Below are 12310 nucleotides of genomic sequence, written 5' to 3'. Positions count from 1 at the left end.
ACACAGAAGAGACCTATGGAAAGGGATGCTAAAGAGACTCACTTATGCACAAATGTGGGTGTCCTGACATTCTGAAGTCACAGCGGAATGACCCTCCTCCATCTATTTCATAGGTTCCACCAGTTTTTGCAGCAACTTAATGAGTGGTTTTCGGCTCCACGCAAGAAGGATTTTCAAATCGTTACACTACATAACAATGTTGTGTATGTTATGCCGGCAGCACTGCTTCCAAACAACATTTCTGACCATTAGCTGCTATGGCAACAAATCACCTCTACCAGGTCAACACCATAGGTATTCAAAGGCCTATTCTCTACTTAAAAGAAGCTGGATGTTTTTGAACATGATTTCCGATGTAATAAAAGTGTAATGGAAATGTCTAAATGTACCACCTTGGACTCCTTGGAGTATAGGTGGGATACGGTTGCAATAATAAATGAACAACATAAAATCAAGATGGGGGGGGGAAGGATGCGGGGAAACCCTGTACAGGCACCGGGGGGGGGGGGTACGACTTGAATTCTCAGTCTGGGATACTCATCTGGACCAAAGCAAAATTTTTTTTTGCCTCCCTGCTGATTTTGACCCCTTCGTGGATCACTGCCTTGCCGTGGCGAAGGGGCTTGAATAACTCAGAGAAGCTATGAGCTATGCCGTGCAGGGCACCCAAGATGAACAGGTCATAGTGGAGAGTTTTGACCAAACGTGATCCACCTGGAGGAGGAACCGGCAAGCCACTCCAGTATCCCTGCCAAGAAAACTCCATGGACAAAGACAACAGGCATATAATTTGACCAAACTGTGGGAGGCAGTGGAAGACAGAGGTGCCTGGCGTGCTCTGGTCCATGGGGTCACGAAGAGTCAGACACGACTAAACAACTAAACAACAACAACAACAACTGATTTTGTCAGCCATAAAATCAAAATGAATGTTGTGCGCCCAGCAGCATGGTGCAGTTCAACAGTTTATTGGACCAGGAGATGTGTTGGGTGCAGTGTATTGGACCATGAAGCGTATTGGGCCAGTCACACTATCTCTCAGCCTTAACCCACCTCAAGGGTTGTCGTAAGCTTAAAATCGGAAGAGGGGGAAGAACCATGAACCATGCCCAGAGCTCCTTAGAGGAAGGGTGTGACTCCATAAATGTAACAAATAGGAAGCTAATGGCTTACCATTAACAATAGCCATCTTCCCTCTCCATGCCTGAGTGCCTCTTATATGTTAGCATCTGCTTTGGCTGGAGCCGTAGAAAATTATTCAGTACCGAGAGGCCATTTGGAGGATGGCTCTTAGCACAATCCTTAATTAATTTCTGATTACACGTACTGAATTTATCCATCCGCAGCGCAATTCTTTCCAGCTTCTATGCACTCTGCTTCTGCGTAACATTAGGAGCTGAGTTATTTGTCTTTCTCAAGACTCCGATACAGAGGCTGCTAATGGGACAACTCAGGATGGAGCGGCTGCATGCCCTACTTTACAAAGGACATGGCTTTGTTTGAAGGGGCTGTCCTGCCCAGCCCAAGTCCTGTTTAAAAGATAAAGAACCAAGAAATGTAGAGTTGGAAGGGACCACGAGGGTCATCTAGTCCAACCCCCTGCAATGCAGGAATCTTTTGCCCAACGTGGGGCTTGAACCCACAATCTTGAACTTAAGAGTCTCATACTCTACCGTCTGAGCTGTCCAGTGAGACTTGTTACAAGCTTCCACAACCTGGTGCCCCTCCAGAGGTTTCCAGCCTACAACCCCTATCAGCCCCAGCCGGTATGGCCATTAGTTAGGGATGATGGGAGTTGTAGTCCCAAAAAAATTGTGAAGGTTTCACCATTGGGGAAAGCTGTTATAACACGTATTTCTAAATTTGCATATGCAAATTTAAAAATTTAAAAACTCTGCAGCCTCTTATAGTTGTTTTAACTGTGAGTCTTTTAGTTCTTATGCTCTTACAGTTGTTTTAACTGCGTGTTTTTATTTGTTTTTAGTTCTTATCTGTTTTAATTATCAGTTTTTATCCATCCATTATCCGTGTTTAATCTTGTATTTTATTCAGATGTTTTATCCTATATTTGTTTCTTTGTCCTTATCTGCTCCAACATTTATCAGTTAAAAAAATCCTAACTGCTATTTTATTTTTATGTTTCTCTTTTGTTTGTTTGTTTGTTTGTTATTTGTTTTTTTTATTCTGGTCTGTGACCGTAATAAAGTTCATTCATTCATTCATATGCAGACATGTGTCTTCTCCTATGTTGGGTTTTGACCCTGTATTTCCCTTTTGCATTAAATGGTCACCTTAACTCAAAAGTAAGTACCTAAGCACATCTGGCTTGCAACCCAGAGAGTCATGTAAACTACCAGCATTTAAGAGGTGCTGTGTTCATGCTTCTTGGACGTGACACCCTTGAAGCCTTTCCACCCAGATGTGTGAAGGCTGACCGTGACTACTGGGTCTTGCGGGAAAGGCAGTCTTGCCACTGCTGAGAGGCACTCTCCTCTTTCTGAACACTTCACACGTTCAAGAGTTGAGTGCTGGCACTGCAGAGAGTTTCTGGGAGCGAGCCCTGGTGATTGTGAACTCAAATTCAGAGCAGATTTTGCCAGATCCCAGATTGAGCACAACCTACAAGCTGATGCCTGTGACTCCAGAGCCATTGCCAAAGACAAAGACCGTTCTAAGCTCATGCGTGCAAGACAGATGGTGGCTTGAGGTGAACTCATGGTTTCCTACCAATAGCATTTCAAACTTAGACTGGGCATACGCTTATTATTAGCACGATTTTGGTGGTCATTACCCAGTCCCAACCCCCCAACAAGGTTGACTCAGAGAAGCAAGTCTTCAGAGTTCCAAAGGATTTAATGGCTGTTATGTATGCTTAGGGTTGCAGCATTTAGAGGAGGGGGTGAGGAGCTGTAGCTCTCCAGCATGGACAATGGTCAGCTGTCATGGGCTGGATAGACCGAGGAGTGGTGGGAGGAACCAACTGGGGAACCCCCAAGGGAAGAAGGCTCAGAGCCTGGGGATTGGTGGTGGGACAAGGATGAGTGGTCAGTGGAAGAAGAGGGAGCAGACTGAGAAGAGGAGGTGTCAGAGGCTGAAGGGGTAACAGGGCTTAGTGAGCTGGGAGTGTCTGGGGCAGAGAAAAGTCAAGAATGAGAGGCAGAAGTTGAAGTTTAAGCAAGTGAGCAGGCAGAGAGAGGACAAGAGGCAGAGATGAGTCAGGCTGGTGAAAAATCCCCCTCCTGCTGCAACAAGATCCCCTGCTCTCCCAGAACCAGAAGAGAGCTGAAACAGGTGGAACAGTGGCAGCCTTCACACAGGCGCAGTCTCTGATTGCTTGCAAGAAACCCTGAAGAGGAGAATACATAGTCGGCTGTGGGAAGGCAGGGACTTTTGGCCTCAGCAACTGATTTCATAGAGCAAGACCTACAGGGCAGGTGAAACTTAGCCAAGATCGTGTTTTGCTAATGAAGAGTTAGCTCCAGCTTGGAACTGTGTTATTTACTGACCGGCTTGCTTTGTGACATCAGTGATGATGGAATCCAGCAAAATGTGGAGGACCAAATGTCCCCCTCCACTATTTTAGAGGTTATCACTTACTGGAGGTAATCATTACTCAGTGAATATACGTTTATACATCTATTTACAAGATTATATATAGGGACATAGTATTGCAACATAATATAATTTCTCTATATTCCCCTTCTGTTACCATGTATGGAGAACAGCACCCAGTGCATAAGATGGTGATCTACAGGACCTTAAAGGCTGCCTTTTCCCATACTTTCTTCCCCCTCATGCTGAGGAGGATGTTCTCCAGATTCTGCTTCATGGTGGTCAACTACTAGGTGCAGAGTCTTTTCATTAGTGGCCCCCAAGCTTTACCGTTTTAGATATAGTTGTTCCTTGCTGTTTTAGGGCTTATCTACACCTTTTTGCCCCACCACTTCCCCCTGGGGAAATCCAATATTTAGCACTGAATTGGAACAAGTGGCACTCGGGTTATCTGCAGATTGCTGTTTGTTCCGATTTAGTGACAAAGAGCAGGTTTTCCAGGGGAAGGCATTGGGGCAAAGGCAAAGCCACTTGGATCTGTGCCTATAATGCATGAAACAAAGTGAAAACTGCTTGGACCCATGCTTTCTAGACAAGGGACAAGTGTGGACTAGCCCTTAGTGATGTTTACCTCAGTGACTGATGGTTTAATTTGATGCAATGGTGTGCTCTTAGGTAAGCCACCTTGAACTTTGTGGAAAAGGCAAGGTATGAGCATGTCAAATTAAAAAGAAAAATGAAATAAAGTATGGGGATTCCTTTGGGATTATGTGTGAATCTTGCACATTGCTGGATGGGTTCTGCCCCCCGTGCCAGAGAAGGTTTTTGCACTGCTTGTACAACCAGCGGAAACCTGTTTCCGCTTGCAGTTGGGTCAATAAGCAACTTTCACAGATAAATTGGACCTTAGAGAGAGTCCAGGTGAAAGCTCTGTGCTGAAGCAGAGCACAGCCAAATGTTATGGCCACGTTTGCTTAGCCTGGCATCCAGAAGTGAAACCTGCCAGAGGCTGAGAGGAGGGTATTCCTGCCCCTCTTCCCTTTGGGGCATGGTCACAGCTGTGCTTGCTTGAGCACACTCATTTTGCAGCCAGTCCCCTTTCTCAAAGGGCAATTGCAGAATGTTATCCCTCTGCCCATCCAAATGCATTGCTGCTAAGAAGCCAGCTGGGCTCTGCTCCACGTATCTTGGCAAAGGCACCAGGAGCGGATTAGGTTGCCTACCAATATTTCAGTGAATTAGAGCTTAAAGCAGGGTGGGTAAGAGAATGGGCAGCTGTGTGTGTGTGTGTGTGTGTGTGTGTGTGTGTGTGTGTGGAGGGGTGGATGGGTGGGGGAAAGGGATGTTGATTTTGAGGTTGGCAGCACAATTCTGTTTACAGAGAAATTGAATTAAAAGTCCTGGACTGGAAACCACAGGCAATGCAAAGTGTCTGCAATGCATGCTCCTAAATGCTTATTTGTTTATTGGGGAGGGGCGCATTATATCATGTCCTGCCTTCGTATTCACAGCACCTCACAAAACATTTATAACAATAAAACGAAACGAAAATTAACAGCACAATTAGGAACAGAAATAGAGAGAGACAGGCATTACCGGTAAAAACAACCATTAAAACCCACGTATCAGCCTGGCAGGTCAAGTGCATGCTAGACTTTTTGGGGGTAGATCAGAGAAAGTAAGGAAAAAGTGGAGCCAAATGGCCAGGAGTTTCATAATATTGGCACAGCCACAAACATGCAACCAGTCCCAATGGGTGCAATATGATCTGACAGGCAAGAACTCATCAAGACCCTCACTGCGCCAACTGAGATTTCTAGAGGCTATTCAATGCATTATATTGCAGGAACCTGATCTGGATGGTCAGGTCAGACATCAGGAATTTATGTAGTTAGTGAATTATGGTGCTGGAGGAGATTCTTGAGAGACCCATGGATTGCAAGAATCCATTCTGAAGGAAATCAGCCCTGAGTGCTCACTGGAAGGACAGATCCTGAAGCTGAGGCTCCAGTACTTTGGCCACCTCATGAGAAGAGAAGACTCCCTGGAAAAGACCCTGATATTAGGAAAGATGGAGGGCACAAGGAGAAGGGGACGGCAGAGGATGAGATGGTTGGACAGTGTTCTAAGCTACCAACATGAGTTTGACCAAACTGCGGGAGGCAGTGGAAGACAGGCGTGCCTGGCGTGCTCTGGTCCAGGGGGTCACGAAGAGCCAGACATGACTAAACGACTAAACAACAACAGTGTGCCTAGCTGGGCACACTAGCTAGGCAAAAGCATCGGATATTCAGGAGCAAACCCAGGCCCAGGAGTGCTCTTCCTAGATTACAAATATGATTCCCCCCCCCCCCAGGAGGTTCTGCTCTACACAAAGCAGACTGCGACACCTGTCCTTTGAATTGGCCCCTTTCCCGTCCAGGAGCAACTCTGTGGTGTCTGGAGCAAGCTTTAATTTCTTGGCTTTCGTCTATTCCATTACCACCTCCAGGCACTGATTCAAAACACCAACAGCACACATTCAAAGCATTTGCAACCATGCTCGTGTACATTAGCCACAAACCCGGAAGTGGCAGGGAAAGAGGGGTGTAACAGGGCTTAATGGGGCAGGGTAGCCTCTGTTGTGGGCAAATTGGGGGTTGCCTGTACAAATTAAATCTTAAATGGAGCAACAGTTATCTTAAGGCTGAATAGATGCACTCTCTTCTCTGTGGTGGGAACTTTAGTACAACAACCTCTGGAAGGCACACCTTTCACTAATCCTGATGTAGCATCTACACTCTTGTAGACATATCAACTGCTGGTATTTGGCCCTTGTGAATGTGGCCCTTGAGTCATGAATGGAAGACTAGAGAAGCCAAAACAGACTTTGCAGGATTCGTGCCTTTTCCTCCTTGAAACCCATCCTCCACATCCAGGGAACTACTTTGTTCTGCCTTAAAAGATCTCCAAGACAGCTTCACACATAGACACCAGGTTGTAAAGCCCTGAAGATATGAGTGGCGGTTCCTGGGGTACTAATGAGAGACTAAACAATATATTTTGGTTCCATGGATATTATGAGTTTCTGCTTCATGGCAAATGGCTTGACTGGAGATTCTTTAAGGTAAGCCTATGATATGCTCTGAGCCCTCAAGAGAAACATTGAACAAATGATTCTCAGGGGGCAGCCTAGATGGATTTCTGAGCTACAGGGCAATATCAAAAGACCAAAATAAATCATGAGGTCTTTTTTTCTGAATTAGATTTCAGAGTCTGCCTGACCTTTGTCTTATCCAGAAAGTTATTCCATCCACACTACCTTGGCATTACATCCCCTGCAACAAAAACATCTTGTTCCACCTCTAATGGTCATAAATGGGTGATCAGCACATAAAATAAAAGCCCACTCATAAAGACTAGCGCCAATAAAACAAATAAAGGTGTATAAACTTCCAAAATGAGATACATTCTCTTTGTTTACAGTTTATTTAATGGCTCTAAACTCAGTATCAAGACCAGATGGGTGCAACTTCAAATGCACCATTGTTTGACACACAAACAAGTCAGTAAGCTCTTTATAATATTATTCAACAACTTCCAGTCACTTCTACCCAAAGCATCTTCTTCAGTGGCTCAGAGTTATAAGCAATACATAAAGAGAACATTCACATTCTCTCACATGTTTACAAGGGCAGCTACGTCTTCTTAAGCCATCAGGATTCATCTAGGCAAAGCACCTAAGGGAAACTGATGTGTATTGATCAACTTAAAAACTTATATAAAAATGAATGTAGAGTAAGGCTGTGATTCACCTCAGTGGACAAACGAAAACTCCCATTGACTTGAAATGTGTCTGACACACACACACACACACACACACACACACACACACAGCACAGGTATGCACACACATGACATTTAAACCACATCTAAGCCCTCCCAAAGAATCATAGGAACTGTAACTCTGTGAGGAGTAAACAACAGCTCCTGGGAATCTTTTTTCTTTAGGGCTTGGGGTGTGGAGCAATACACTTTAAATTTGCTTAATACATCTGGTGTGTAAGCAGCCTGTAAGTCACAAGTTGGGCAGGATGATATCTACCCTTAGTTATTGGCGATAAGCGCCTGAAAATTACACTTCTGGGTATCGTAAAAGAAGCCAACAACAAATTCAGCTTCCATTGCTGATCTAATTCTTTTTCCTTTCCTTTTCCCCTGGCATTTCATGGCTTCCAATAGCCATGTGTTCCGCATGTTTAACTGTGTTCAGGTTAAAAAAGAGAGAGCTCCCTTTCGCTAGCTGGCAACTTCACTATTTATTTCACTTGAGGATGTGTACAAATATTTTGGGCTGTATCCAATGTTAGTCCTGCTCAGAGCAAGCCCATTGAAATTAATGGATGTGACTCACTTAAGTACATTAATTTCAATAGGTCTACTGAACTTAGGCTTTATTCTGATGCCAGCAGACACCCCTGTGGTTCAGATAAATAATAGGACTACATTTAACATTTAACATTTATACAGTATTGGTAGCTTGCATCTTTATTAGCCTCACAATATCCCTGTGAATTAGGTTATTACAAATCTGATTTTTTTGAGATGGGAACCTGAGACTTTCGGCAACCGTGCTGGGATTTGAGCTCTTGGACCACATTGTGACATCAGCATAGGCTCTTTAGGAGATTTGGGTTTTACGTGGTAGGCCCAATACAGCAAATGAAATTAACATAGAAGACACGGATTTCCTCAGGCCAGTCTCCACAGAAGCATGCTGCCACATCCTACAGTCCAGTAACGTATGTAGGAAAACCCAAGGCTTAGTCTGTACGCCCATGCACTGCAGATCTGGCAGCTTATAGGCAGCCTTCTGCTGCACCTATCTAGCCAGAATACAGGAAATTCAGATATTGTGCACAACACCAAAAAAAAGTAAGGGGTGATGGACTACATGGAACTAGCGGAAATGACTGGCAGAATCCGAGACCAGGAAGAAGAGTCGGTGGAAGAAGATTGGAAGAAATTTAAAGACTATTTACAGAAATACTGCAAAATTAATGAATGTTAGAATGATGTCAGAATGAAGTTAAGTGGTTTTAGCAGCAATGCTATAAAGGTGTATGTAAAAATGGATTGTTAACAGGTGAGAATCCAAAGTTATAATATATTAAGTTAAAGGATTAAGATAAAAACAAAGAGGGAAAGGAATTGCTGAATTAACTAACTGAACTGGAATACAAAAAAGGGAGGTGTGAGGAGGTCAGGGAAACAAGGAAATGAAATGTAAGGCATGGAAAGATTGATTTGTTTTTAAGTGTCTTTTATTTTTTCTGTATTTTGTATTTTTTCTTTTCTTTAATTTTTTTTCTTATCTATGTAACCTTTTTTTGAAACCTTAATAAATATCATTTTTTTTAAAAAAAGTAAGGGGAAAAAGTAAAAAAAGTTTGGAGTTGTGTATGTGCAAAAATGTGCAAAAAATGTGCCATAAGCAGGCATGCACGCAAGTGGCAGGCTGATTGCCTGTGGCTTTATAGTGGTGGTGTTCAGTGAAATTAGACAGTTCTAATGTTTGGGCAAAGGGGCAGGGCTTTCTGCTGTAGTGTAAAGCTGAAAAACTTTAGCGGTTGTTTTAATGGAAAGTTCTGATTTATGGGATTATTTCTAGCAAGCAGCAATATTATCAAAGGAAAATACTGAACATACTGATAACATGAGTTACATGGCCAACCTTTCCCACCCCCCAGCCCCCCCAAAAAAACTAAGATCCAGTAAATTTATTGAATAACATTCCACCATCACCCAAAAGGCCAGGAGAGAAGCCTAATTGCCCAGAGATAGATTTTTAACAAAACAGACATTTTTGTTATTTTTGTTTATTTGGATACATTACCCAAAGTCTGTGCTTTTAAAACCAGTGGGATTGATTCCAGGTTTACAATAAAAAAACCCGAGACAGTCTCTTTGCAACAATCTGTCACAACACAGGTGCGAGTTGGGCAATGACCAGGGAAGCAGGCTACCTTAATATCCTGGAAGTTTTAAGCAGCAGTACCCAAACTAGAATGAGGAATGCTCTGAAACATACCCAGGCATCAAGCCCCCCCCCCGTTACTGCCTGCCCCACATTCCACATCAATATCGGCAGGCAAAAGATGGAGCTTCCTCGCACTTGCTAGTTCTGACCTTCAAGCAAAGCAAACACAGAGAAGGAAATGGAAACAGAGACGCGCTACTCACTTTGTCCTTCAAATTTCCTGATGATTGTATCCAAGTAGGTGTTCTGGGGGGCAACGTGCCCCCTCCTGACAGGCATTGTCGAATTGTCGTTCACATCCAATGGCTAAAAAGAAAGTTCCGCTCTGCACAAGAAGATGAGCTGGCTTGGTATGTCCACGCAGTTTCTCTCTCTCGCTCCTGGGTGGGAGAAGAAGACGCGGATCTGTCCTGGAGAAGGGGGAAGCCCTCCCGCCCCCTCCTCTAGGTTCCCTTAGTTTGTGGCCAATGCAATTCCATCAAAGGCGGGGGTGGGTCGTTGTGAATCAAGGGGGAGAGATGAGCGCCAAAGGGAAAGATATGGGGTGGGAGGCACCACGTTTGACTGGGTCCCCCCTCCCTTAAAAAGAAAACGATGATGATGCTTAGTCATCAGTGTCCCATTCCATATATGTCTCCCGAAGAGAGTTGTCAGCAGCAACAGCTGTTAATCTGACAATAGCCAGCAGCCACCTCCCATCCCTCTTCTTTGGGATGCTAAATAGGCAAGGACCATAAAGAACTCGCTGCCTCTCTGCTCTAACAGCTCAGCACCGTGGGTGCTGGAGGGGAGGCTTGGGGCTGCCTGGGAGGAGGGTGCGGGCGCGTGGGAGGGGTCTCCTCCTCTCCTCTCCCTCCCACCCGTTTCGCCTCCTTCACAGAGCCAGAGCCAAGGCAATGCTTCCCGACCCAGATGAGAGCGGGAGCTGTCCGCAAGCTGTGGTGCTGAAGCGCCCGTCCAAGGGAGGATGCCGCCCGGGTTGCCGGCTGGTAATCCGGGGGCGGAAGGAAGAGCCGGTGGGGTGGGGCGGGGGCAGCGGGGGGGGGGGAAAAGGGGCAGGGAAGCAGCGGCTGACTCCCAGCAGAAGAAACTTGGGAGATGACATTTTGCTTAGACCGCTTTGTTCAGCATGCTTTTTTGGCACTGCGCTCTCAAGTCTTTTGCTGGAGGGGGGGGGGGTCAGGGAAGGAGACGTGGAGGAAACAAAGGATTATTGCCCCCATCACTCAAGAAGAGATGGAGATCTCACCCCCGCTCCTCAGCAGACACCTCGCCGTCTAGCACTTGGCATCCATCGTAGATAGCTATAGTAATAAAGCTGTAACAAGATTCAGGGTTTGTTCTAAACATGCTGCTGTAAGCATTTTGTGCAGTGCGGGGGAACTGCAATGAGAACTAAGTTTTTGTGCAGCAGATCTTATGGGGTTTGAAAAGGAGCTGTATTTGTTTAAAAAGATGATAAATAATGTTTGCTCTCAACCTTCATAACCTTGTATTAATAGAAGGACATCATATTCTTCCACCCACCAAAACCTCAACTTTGGTGATCCTATGACTATCACTTCCACAGTGAAACAGAAACATCCAAAAACCATAGAATTGTCTAGTTGGAAGGGACCCTGAGAGTCATCTAGTCCAATCCCCTGCAATGCAGGAAACTTTCGCCCAATGTGGGGCTTGAACCCACAATCCTGAGATGAAGGGTCTCATGCTCTGCCATTGGTTTGGATCTTACCCTCTGGAGCAGGAGAAAGCAAGCCTGCTCCATCTTCTATGTGACAGCCTTTTAGATATTTGAAGGTAGCTATCATATCTCCTCTCAGTTTCCTCTTATCCAGGCTAAACATACCCAACTCCCTCAACTGTTCCTCATCAGTTTTGGTTTCCAGAGCCTTCATTATCTTGGTTGCTCTCCTCTGCACACCTCCCAGCTTGTCAATATCCTTCTTAAATGTCTTCCTCATCATCTTCATCTTTGCCGATCACTCATAGCCACGTAAAATTGTGCTCCATGAATATGGTCTTAACAGTATGCTGGTAGGTGACTGTGGATGCCAATTCTGGATCTGCACATCTTAAATGTAACAGGGTAGCAGTCTCTGCACATCTTAGGGACTCCCCAGATACAAAGAATGGTGTTGGTTTGTAAATCATAAAGAAAACAAGTTACCCTCATTTCCCAAACAGCCAGACAAACATCTGTCCTCAGCAACTGAGGGTGAGTTGTGGGCCGGGGCATGCAATGGCTAACATGAGTCCCTAATCATTTTTAGTATCCTGGGTGAGGCAGATCAGAGTCAGTAGGATAATAATAATAATAATAATAATAATAATAAACCTTTATTGTCACTACACCACCTGTGTGTCATGCATAGCTGTCAACTTTTCCCTTTTCTTGCGAGGAATCCTATTCGGAATAAGGGAATTTCCTTTAAAAAAACGGAAACATTGACAGTTATGGTGTCATGAAGCTTATAAACTCTTCTCTGCACTGTAAGGGGTGGAAGAAAAGGAAAAGGAACAACTTTTCCTTTCCCCTAAATATGAAAACATCCCCCCTCAGATTTAATAAAACATTAAACATTACAAAACTTCCCTATACAGGGCTGCCTTCAGATGTCTTCTAAAGGTTCTCAAGTTACTTATCTCCTTGGCTCAGAGGTCCCATAATTCCATACCCTCCATGATTTCTCCAATGAAAATAGGGACGTCCTAAAGAAAAGCATCACATTCCAGGAT

At 44.6% G+C, this 12310-nt stretch overlaps 1 protein-coding gene across 2 annotated transcripts in view; it reads right to left on the bottom strand.

The window, feature by feature from the left end:
* KCNH6 (potassium voltage-gated channel subfamily H member 6) overlaps positions 1–10393 on the bottom strand; it is a 137489-nt gene extending 127096 nt beyond the window's left edge. The window contains exon 1 of one of the 2 annotated variants that reach the window (XM_080976523.1): positions 9775–10393. In XM_080976523.1, the coding sequence (XP_080832649.1) occupies positions 9775–9850 (76 nt within the window). In that variant the 5' untranslated portion in view covers positions 9851–10393. The remainder of the gene's footprint in view (positions 1–9774) is intronic. The other variant, XM_080976527.1, reaches the window with a different exon arrangement.
* Between the last annotated feature and the right edge of the window lie 1917 nt (positions 10394–12310).

Source organism: Podarcis pityusensis (genome assembly GCF_964106645.2).
Source record: "Podarcis pityusensis genome assembly, chromosome: 13".
Classification (NCBI taxonomy): domain Eukaryota; kingdom Metazoa; phylum Chordata; class Lepidosauria; order Squamata; family Lacertidae; genus Podarcis; species Podarcis pityusensis.
The sequence above is the reverse complement of the archived record's forward strand: the minus strand, read 5'-3'. Positions and strand labels throughout refer to the sequence as shown.